Source organism: Vanessa tameamea, chromosome 13 (genome assembly GCF_037043105.1).
Source record: "Vanessa tameamea isolate UH-Manoa-2023 chromosome 13, ilVanTame1 primary haplotype, whole genome shotgun sequence".
Lineage (NCBI taxonomy): Eukaryota > Metazoa > Arthropoda > Insecta > Lepidoptera > Nymphalidae > Vanessa > Vanessa tameamea.
Window position 1 is genome coordinate 5,533,232 of NC_087321.1, and position 10,442 is coordinate 5,543,673.

Below are 10,442 nucleotides of genomic sequence, written 5' to 3' on the forward strand. Positions count from 1 at the left end.
TTTTATTAAATAAATAATAAAAGAGAAATATGCATAATATAAAAAAGCTTTTATTTCTATATAACCGAACTTGTTCTTATATCTCATAATATATAAGGCACTTTGCCTACTTAAAAACGAATAATAACAAAAAAAAAAACAAAAAACAGGAGGAATAGTTTGATTTAAATATATCCAAAACTATTTTTTGATTTATTTAGGAGAATCTTATTTTTTTTACTCTAGATTTACCTTCTTCATTTCTAGATACTTCATAATAATGCGTAACTTTATCGATGTTTCCTAATGATTCAATAAATTCTTTATCATGTGTAATGATAACAAACATGAAATTCTTTTGAGTCATTCTTTCTTGAACAATTTCACCAAGTGCTGAACACAGACTTTTAATGTTTTCTTGGTCTAAATTAGTAGTTGGTTCATCTAAAGCTAATATGCCGAATCTGAAATTTTTTATATTTTTAAGTAATATATTTTTCGTTTTTTAAAAGTTTCTTTTTTAATATAGACTTGTTTATAGCTAATTTTACCTGGAGCTGAATGTTTCTGCTAAAGCTAGTCTGATTATCAGACAAGCTAAAACCTTCTGGCCAGCACTACAACGTCCTCTCATATCAATCTCGACACCATTTTTACACTGTATCACTCTAAAATTAAATGTGAACATTAATCAACAATATATTTTCTCATGTTCTAAATTTACAATAATTGTCGTACCTGTAGTCATATTTACGTCTTTCGGAATCTGCTGACATACTACCCTCAGTCTTTATTTCAATGTAATCTATATCATTACCCCTGTATATTTTTCTCCACATCTCCCTAAAAATGTACACGTCAATGTAAGTCAATAAAACCAAAAGTCGCACCATACTATTAATAGTTTTATATATATTTACCTAATTATAAGATTAATATTTTCCATTTTTTCTCTATGAAATTCCATCAGACACTTTTCTAAAGCAACAGAGTAATCTCTAATATCCTTATCAACTGCTTTAGTAACATGAAGTTCATAATATTTTTCTCTATATTTAATTTCAATGTCTTTGTTCTGTGTTTTTTTTAGTTCTAGTTTATTTTGTTTCAGTCTTTCCTATAAAGATAATACATTTTTTATTCAATTTCCAAATAAATTTAATTAAAAATTTACTTGTAATCAAGCAACTTTTTGCTTATTCATATGTTGTAATCCATCATTCAAAATATTATTATTTATATATAAAGAAAACAAAAAAAAATAAAAAAACCTTGAGTTCATCGAGTTTACCCTCTGTCTGAGCTTTTTCTCTGAATATTTTAGTTTGTTTTATTATCAAAGGTTCTTTTTCCGAAATCATATCCACATTGACTCCACTGAGTTTTTCTTTAATATCTGCCAAATCTTTCTCACAAGTCTCTATTTCTTTTTGTGCTGTACGCAGCTTTAAATTGTCTTCTAAGTTTCTTTTGTAAATCTAAAAACAAAAAAGGCGAGTCTAAAGCATGTTTCCCTATTTTATGAAGTGGATGACGAAAGATGAATTGGCTGGGGTGTCATTCAGGTCGCTGGTTGAACAGCGCCGTTTAGTAAAGTAGCTAATTAAGGTAGTTGCCTGCGACATATATAAGTTATAAATCTTCTTATTGATTACAAAAATCTTCACCAAAGAATAACCGACAAAACTCAGATGGATTTTAACAATTATAGGCTTCACTAGACAAACTTACGTTCGGAGTAGTGAATTTAATACTGTTTAACAGTAAGTTTTTAATACTCTGACAAAATGTACTGGTATTTGATTTAGTATTCGTTTTTCAATGATCTTGCTAAGAGTTGGTAGTACAGAGATGTGTCTATAATAATTGGGTACACACAGTGATGCCCCAAAGATCATAGATGACTTTTGCTGACATTTAGAATTTACTTTAATAAGTAAATTATTATCACAACAGCATTGATAGCAAAAAAAAATGCTACTTATAAAAAAAAATGTACACCTCTTGCTTGGCTAGTTCATCTTTTAAACTGTCAATCTTCTTTGTAAGTGTGTCTCTGTCAATCATTATTTGCTTTTGTCTGGCTAGTAACTTTTCATTGGCTTCTTTAATTTTGTCCATTTCTCTCTGAAGATTTCTTTCTTTATGTTGCCTTATTTCTAAATCAATTGCCCTCAACTTTTCATATGCATTCATCACTTTAACTATGAAACTGTTTTTCGCTTCTATTTCAGATCTGTGATGGAAAAAAATTTAGACACTTAGAATTTATTTTTTTCGAATTAATTATACTGCTTATATTTTAAATGTGCAGCATTGAATGTACTGTTGAATGAGTAGGAATTTACCAACCCAGAAAGGAACTAATAAAACTTGTTAAGAATTAAAGACATTTCACGGCCCTTTTTATAATTTATTTAAATATTTTTTTAATAATTAGTATAAAATTAATTAGACAATCAAAGTAAGAACTAATTACCTGTTCTTTTTCACTACTTCATTCTTTGTCTTTTCTTTTTCTTTGAGTTCTGCTTCTAAAGGTTCTATACCTTCTCTGAACTCTTTCAGTTCATTCGTAAACTTTTCAATGTTGGTTTCCATTACTTTTTGTGTTTCTTGCAAGTTGCACAGTTCTTGTACCTAATTGAAATATAATTATTTTTTTTAGTTATAACGTAAATATTGATTATTTTATTTTATTCAATCATGCGTATTTTGGCAAGTAACTAACTCACCAATCAGTGTGGTATGGAGAGGGTTGAGTTGTATTTGAAATACTTTTAATTAAAATATGTACTTAGTACTTAAATTACTTCCTAAAAATGTAATTTTAAGTGTTTCAAATATCTGACTCCGACGATAATTACAAAAATTTTTATTTTTCAAAAATAAAATTGGTTTGGTTTAGCCAAAACTAAGTAAGCTAATAATCATTTTTAGCAACCTTTTTCTGAATATTGAGCAACTCCTCCTTCAACTTATTCTTCTTGTCGATGGCGGCCTGCAGTCGCTTGTTGTACGCGTTAAGGCGCGACTGCGCGGCTCGGGAGCTCGCCCGTAGCGCACTGATCTTCTGACGGAGCTCGCTCTGCTTGGCTGTGGCGTCATCCAGGGAGATGTCCGAAACGAAGTCAGCACATGTAGTCTTTATGGCTTCCAGCTGCGTAAGGATGTTACTCACTATTTATAGATTTAAAATATACATTTTATAATAAATACATCTTATCAATAAGTGCTTATTATTAAATTATACAGGGTTATTGGTAATTCGACGTATTCCCGTTAGGAGGTGACAGGGGTGATTATTTGCGATAATTTTAACCCCAATATGCATCATGCAAAAGTAAACCATTTTTGAGTTATCACGTGTTTTAGATTTTTTCAAAATAAGTCAAAATTGCAACTTCAAAAATTTATTAAAAAAAAAGTATCAATTAAAATCATTTTTTTTTCTGATTTATAAAAACGATTTAACACTGGATATTTTTCAATATTTAAACAATAATTATCGGTCCAAATTTAAAAATGCGAGACAGAAAACGATATTATTACAATATATTTTTTATTTTTTTCCCTCAAATATGTCTGAACAACAAAAAAAAAAACATTATGAAACTTGTTCTGCAGATTATTTTAAAAACATAATCGTTTACTTAGCTTGCCGAAAATGTATAAAAACTAGGAATTTATTTCAAAGCAACCGAAATAAACTGATCAGAAAGGACGCTGGTGGAAATTCGTATTCGAACATGACGGAATTCGTACTAAAGGTCGCTCTTTAAAATTCCCACAAAATTGATTAAAATAATAACCAATGTAAAAAAACTTACTTATTTACTTAACTTACTTCCTTAATACAAATTTAAAATAAAATTTAGATACATAAACAGTTCAGTAGCTAAGTTACAATTAATTTGGACCGATAATTCATTATATTTGATTTATATACTTTTTATTGTAAATATTACATAAAGATGAAATAAAATTATTCCTTTAGATATAATTGCCACTCTATCGAAAAATGTCCTTGGACATGTTTTAAAAGTTAAATATTGAATTCAATGTATACGTATGTTCAAGGGACAGAAAATAAATTGGACTTCGGACACACAGTCCGAGGCGATCGCCTCTGCACTCGCCTGCTGCGCGGCGGCGGCGCGCTCGGCGGCGCTGCGGTCGAGCAGCGGCATGTCGCCCAGCAACGCGCGCGCGCCCGCCGCGCGCCTCTCGGGCTCGGCCGCGCTCAGCGACAACTCCTCCACTTCCTCCGACAAACTTGATATTTCCTGGTGAACAAAACATTCAAAACGGTGGTTTTATACAACTTTCATCAATTCGCTGATATATCACTTGTATCACGAGACGATGTCAGTATGTAAGACATAAACAAATCTACTTTACTTTCATCCCTCGTGTCGATTTGAAACTTTTAAATAATATATAATTTGAATGATAGTACAATAATTAGGCCCCATCGAGCTCCGATGTAATCCGCTTTAATTAAGTATACTCAGTCGTATTTGATATTGATATATATTTTTTTAATTATAAGTTATGTTATATAATTATTTATAACTTAATAGATTCATATTTCTATATCTACCTTCTCGATTTCACTCAAACGTTTTTCGAGTTGAGGTATTTCTTTCTCTTTAAGGCTAACTATTTTGTCGTTTAGAGACCTCAGGCTTAATAAGTTATCTTTTTTAGCGGAAGCCCTCTGCAGCTCCTCAGTGACCTTTTCCAATTTAGCTGGCACATTCAAAACTTGTGTAGTTAGCTGAGATATTAGATCTGTAACCTAAAAAAAATATATTAAATAACAAAAGACTATTAATTAAATATTCTATTGTTTCTTTTATACACTAAACGAAAGAAAGGCCATACCTCGTTTTCAGCATCGAACCCACGATTACACAAGGGACAGCATTTGTTATCTTTAATTTGTCCTTTATATTTCGTTATGATAAACATGGACGATTGCAGCACATTTTGTTCGTCCTGTAATTTAATATGAAATTTGTAATTGTAGGACTACTAAGAATTCCTTATCGTCGTATATGAAAAATTTATGCTATTTTGTACGCTCTCTTGCATTTATATCTTGATTACATAACTTCGTTATTCAAATGGTCTTTGTATAGTAATTCATAATAAACAAAATCAAATCAAATTACTCTTTATTGTAAACCAATAAACACGTACATAAGTCACATTCAAGAAATATGCATAAGAGAAGGCCTCTTATGCATCGCTCTTATCAATCGCTAAAACAGCGATTTCTTCTGGCGAACTTACTTAAGATAAAGGAAAGAATAAACCATCTAGACGAACAATTTAATTTAGAATGAAATTGGAACTCCTGATGACGATTATTAAAACTTGCGTGTCTGTAAGGTACACTTTTAATCCAAAACAACAAGTACCTGCAGCTTGTCGACGCTGGCGGAGATCTTGTCGAGCGCGACGTCGTAGGAGTGCGCGCCGCACGCCGCGTACACGCGGTCCTCGGCGCGCGTCAGCTCGTCGCGGCGCTCGCCCAGCTGCTCGCGAGCGTGCTTGCGATCCGCTTCCAACCGCGTTATCTACTTAAGGTTATACTATTTATTCTGAACTGTAGTCAAATCGCTAAAGGATTTTTTATTCATTGAGAAATTTAGCTTAATATAGATGATATTAAAAATATATATAATATTAATAAATATTTCAATAGATTAAATAACACAAATTAAACAAAAAAAAATTTTTTTGCTTGGTCTCTGTTGCTGTCATTGACTCGACACTAATTGGTACTTAATATTAAACGCATGTCGTGTCTACATCATGGGAAATGTAATCATATGTATTTTTTGATTGTCATTTTGTTTTGTAGACCTTTAAACATAAAATAAAAAATATTAAGCTAATTAGTTGACCAGAGTCATAATGGATGAGTGTAATAAAATAATATAGTCAATAATTTGTTTATTACCTCATTTTGCTTCTCGGTTATCTTACTCTTCATTGATTCCAATTCATTCCTTATTTCACATTCGAGTTTGTTGATTGTTATTGCGAAGTTTTTTTCAGGCATGCTTCCCAACAATTCTGTAATTGCTGACTTATGTTTATTTTTTAACACATTTAATTGTTTTTCTTTTTGTTTGAACAACTCTTCTATCATATCTTTTTCCTTCAATTTTGAACTTTGTTTTTGTAATTCTGTAACCTAATAAATTAAAAAAAAAGTGTTTAAATTAGCTCATTTCAATCCTAGTAAGTAGAACTCATTTAGATAAGCTAACTACTAAAAATACCTTTTCACTAAGTTTTTCAAGTTCATTCTCATGTTCTTCCATAAGTTTTTCATCTGTGATTATTTCTTTTTGACATTCTTCAGAATTTAGTTCATTGACTGCTTTCTCATAATCTCTTAAATTAAAATAGTATAAAATTAATATTCCTTACAATTTTAAGCATAATTTAAATTGAACTTTCTTAAGTTTCTTAAGTTCAATTTAAATTAATAATTCATTATAACAAAGTTATCATTAAATTCAATTCAATATATCAAAAAGTAAATTTTAAATAATAAAGAAAAAAAATGTTACTTACTCTTCAGCTGTTTTTAATTTTTCTTCTAAAACTTCTAATTTCTGTTTAGACTTTGTAGCTTCATTAATCTGTTTCTGTATTTTAGCAATTTCTTTTTTCGTTGTTTGTATTTCTGATTCTTTATTGGATATTTTTTGTTTGTGACGTGACTAAAATAAAAAATAATAATATAAAAAAAGTGTCTGATAAGAGGAAAATTCGAAATATTTGTGTGCTAGTGTTATTATTTCATGTTGTCAAAAAGTGTTCAATTTTATGATAATTATGTTTAAGTTTGTGTGTTGTGTTTATTATTATTTATTTTTTTGTTTTATTCTGTTCCATTTACTCTTAGGATTGAATGGTAGAGATTGTCTATTGGCATATGATTTTTTTTAAAATAAAAATTGCTGAACTTACCAGAGTGTCACGACTATTATCAACATGTTTTTGAAGTTCTTTTTCCTCTACATCAGACGCCGCCTTCTCTTCCTTCAGTTTACTCTGCAACTCTTCAATTTTCTCATTTATGGAACTTATTCCATTTACTGCTTGATCATTTGTTTCTATTTTCTCTAATTGTAACTCTTGAAAGGAAATTTGTAAATAAGTATTGATGATTTGCTAAAAAAAATCATAACAACTTTTGCTAAATATTTAAGACTAATTACACACTGGTACTTTTTGTAATACCATCGCGGATTTATTAAGCACGCTACTCTCACGCGACATTAAAAATGTAAAGGTTGCGGCAAGTGAGAGAATCTTTCCTTTATCGGGACTGAATTGCTGCAAAAAGTCACATGTGTATGCCTAAATATTAAATTAATATTTCCTGTGTACAATATGTATATATTTTTCTATAAACATTCCAATTGAAAGGCTATGTATAATAAAATTAATATATAATTATTTATATTATCATAGCATTAAAATTACTTTTATGTACAATGAACTACAGCCCACGGCAACGTGACCTTATTGGGTTATATGATTATCGAGACAACTTTACAAATTTAACAATTTTGGAATAAAAACTCATTTCCAAATAAAATTGCACAGTATCACTCACTGGTAGTAGCATTTTTTAGTGATTTATTTTTAGAATTATTTAGTAATTAAAGATTTACTCTTCATACAAGCCAAATTTTAATTCTTATTATAAAATTATTATACATAATTAAATTATTTAATAAAATTTATATTAAAATATTGACTGGTGATTGACTGTCTGTTTATTAAAATGTTTAAAAACACAACTTATTTATATTCTGTAATTTGTCATGTGAATAGGTACAATTACAACTAAAAGTACTGCAAATATTAATTACCGGCTAGTGTAGCGGTTTCAACAATCATAACATTTCGCTTGTCAATTTTATCTTGATTCTGGCTTTCCAACAAGATTAATTTGTTAAATTTTACTTCATTTAATGTCTTCTCATTGGCGATTCTCTCTTCTTCCTTATTAAATGAGAAGTTTTTCTTGTATGAGTCTTCTAACTCTGCTTGTTTTGTTTTTGTAGTTGCTCCATAGTTAGCTTTAAGGTATTAAACATGAACTTTTATTTTAAAAAAAAGTTTAAAGATAAATAAAATTATTTCAGGTTAATTTTTTAATAATATAATTACTATGAATAGATGGCTGATATCTGATTTAAAACAAACATTTTTTAATAAAGCTAACATGTTCAGAGTAGGTTACCTATACTCTCCTGGAGTTCTGCTAGTGAACCTTCAAAGGTACTTTGAATTGATTTTTTTAAATCTTGTTCTGCATTTTTATTCTGTTCCAATCTGCAAATAAATTCTCCATAAAATTATCTCTATTGTATCTATAATCCGGACTAAGTCACCTAAAGTTGTTATGAATGTGATCAAAAAGGAATTTATTTTATTCAAGTGCTAAACTTTTAACCTTGTTTTAATTTTATCTCTTTTAGATTCGAAAGCCAATAAATTCTTCTGCAATGTTTCAATAGCATTGATTTTTTCTGTGAGAGGTTTTAGTTCCTGAGAATATTCTGCAATTCGAAGCTCAGCTTCGGATATGCGGGTCTCAGTGTTCACAAGGTCTAGTTTCTTCTTATCCAAATCTTGTTTCTTTTCTGTTAAATGAGCTACACCTTGTTCTAAAGTAAAAAAAATTGTTATTTAATTAACAAAAATTTTATGATTTTTTTTATTGGCAACAAGAGTTAATGCCTCTATATAATTCAATTTAATTAATAAGCTATTGTGTGAAAGACAATTGTTATTTGTAATGAAACTATTTGTATTATAGACAATTACAGTTCTAGAGGAATAATACTTTCACAAAATATTAACTATTATAGATTATATTGAATAGTAGTTATATTTTTTTAACATACCCAACAATTTAATATTAGTTGCATATTCTTTTCTAATTTTTCTAAGACGATCAAAGCAATCACTGTATTTATCAGCATCAAATATCTCATCAAATCTTTCTTTGACTTTCTTTCCTTCATCTAAAGGCCAACTGGCATCTTCTTGGTGGCAGAATATCACTGAGTTTAAGATAGCTTTTGGCACACCTGTTAAAATTGTGTTAATATGGCAATAAGCTACACAAAAAAATATATATATCTTATCAATCATTTTAAAGGTTTTACTGTAACAAACCTAATTCTTCATGCATCATAAAGTCCAAATCAGCACACCTTGATGATAAATCCTTTGTTTTACCATTGTCATCCACTACTGAAAGAAATGTATCTAATGTTTGGAACTTAGGTTTCTTGTTGTGATAAGCGGTTACTTTCATAGACCTTGAAACTTCTAATTGCTTATCTTTAGCATTAATAATCTGTAAAAATGAGACCAGTGTCACCATTTAGAGAAGTAACTAAGTTAGCGGTACATTTACCAGTCTATAAAGAATCTAAGTATACAAATTGTTTAAATGTATAAAAAATATCCTCTTTATAATATTACACACATATATATTTGTCTTTAAGAGACAGACCCTAAAAGAAGAGAGATTTGTCCAAACGTGCGATATTTTAAAATCTTTAATAAATTATTGGTATTTAATAATAATATTAATTAAGCTTATATAGTGTTCAGATAAAATTATTATTTTTTCGCTTCTTATATGTTTTTTTTTTTCAAATAAACCTTACCTTTAACCTGACTTGAGCTAAAACTTCCGTGGACCTATTAACTTTAGCATCATGTACAAAACATTCATTTCGACTACCCGGCGGCATTTGCCCAGTTATGGCATATCGCAAACATTCGATTATTGTAGTTTTCCCACAGCCATTCTGTCCTAATATTAAAGTTAGCGGCTTCTCAAAAGATATACGTTGTTCATCACATTCTTCTGGACCAAAGCTACGAATTCCTCTTACCGCTAGGGATTTAATTCCCGCCATTTATAATCACAATTCACTGTTCAAAGGTGATTACTGATTAGTGCTTTTTTAATGTAGGAATCTAAAAACTATACATCTATATATCATGTATTTAGCATAAACGCTGTTTTAGGCACCACCGGTATGTTAATATTTAGAATTTTGGATACAGACAGGAACATCCACGATAAGACCACAGATCTAACAGATCTTTAATAAAACTGAAAAGTGAAAACATAACAAACCGCAATCCCAAAGCGTAAACTCTGTGGTCACAGCATATCACTATAGACTATAAAGAATTTAAAAATAATCTGAGTTACCATGGTTTTTGAAAGATTCAATGGATAATGCTGATACATAAATGACAAAACCATAAGAGAACTTGGCTTTAATTAACTTTAAGAATTGTATATAATAAAGTGACAATATATATGACAAAACATTTGACAAGATAATCGAATACTATAATTTCTTCATAAATTATACGTCAAATTCTTTGATTAAAAT

General features: G+C 29.6%; 1 protein-coding gene across 2 annotated transcripts; it reads right to left on the reverse strand.

Annotated features, from left to right (window-relative positions):
* Positions 1 to 30: 30 nt before the first annotated feature.
* LOC113397900 (DNA repair protein RAD50) lies at positions 31 to 10,140 on the reverse strand. 2 transcript variants are annotated; one of them, XM_064216627.1, is made up of 22 exons: positions 9,699 to 10,137; positions 9,199 to 9,382; positions 8,925 to 9,110; positions 8,471 to 8,684; positions 8,258 to 8,349; positions 7,884 to 8,093; positions 6,973 to 7,139; positions 6,574 to 6,722; positions 6,276 to 6,390; positions 5,951 to 6,187; positions 5,406 to 5,564; positions 4,867 to 4,980; positions 4,583 to 4,780; positions 4,119 to 4,265; positions 2,924 to 3,139; positions 2,459 to 2,619; positions 1,981 to 2,215; positions 1,251 to 1,457; positions 900 to 1,096; positions 718 to 822; positions 531 to 647; positions 31 to 443 (listed from the first exon to the last, which is right to left on the reverse strand). In XM_064216627.1, exons 1-22 carry the CDS (start codon positions 9,951 to 9,953, stop codon positions 197 to 199), a joined length of 3,912 nt encoding a protein of 1,303 aa, XP_064072697.1. In that variant the 5' UTR covers positions 9,954 to 10,137; the 3' UTR covers positions 31 to 196. The 2 variants fall into 2 exon arrangements, with proteins under 2 accessions (XP_064072697.1, XP_064072698.1); XM_064216628.1 differs by lacking the exons at positions 31 to 443; positions 531 to 647; positions 718 to 822 and having other exon boundaries at positions 979 to 1,096; positions 1,271 to 1,457; positions 9,699 to 10,140.
* Between the last annotated feature and the right edge of the window lie 302 nt (positions 10,141 to 10,442).

Coding starts and splice junctions, on each gene's coding strand:
- LOC113397900 (XM_064216627.1), bottom strand. CDS start 9,953: ATGGCGGGAATTAAATCCCTAGCGGTAAGAGGAATTCGTAGCTTTGGT. Junction 9,383..9,698: donor TAGCTCAAGTCAGGTTAAAG/GTAAGGTTTATT, acceptor TCATTTTTACAG/ATTATTAATGCTAAAGATAA. Junction 8,685..8,924: donor AACTAATATTAAATTGTTGG/GTATGTTAAAAA, acceptor TTTTTACTTTAG/AACAAGGTGTAGCTCATTTA.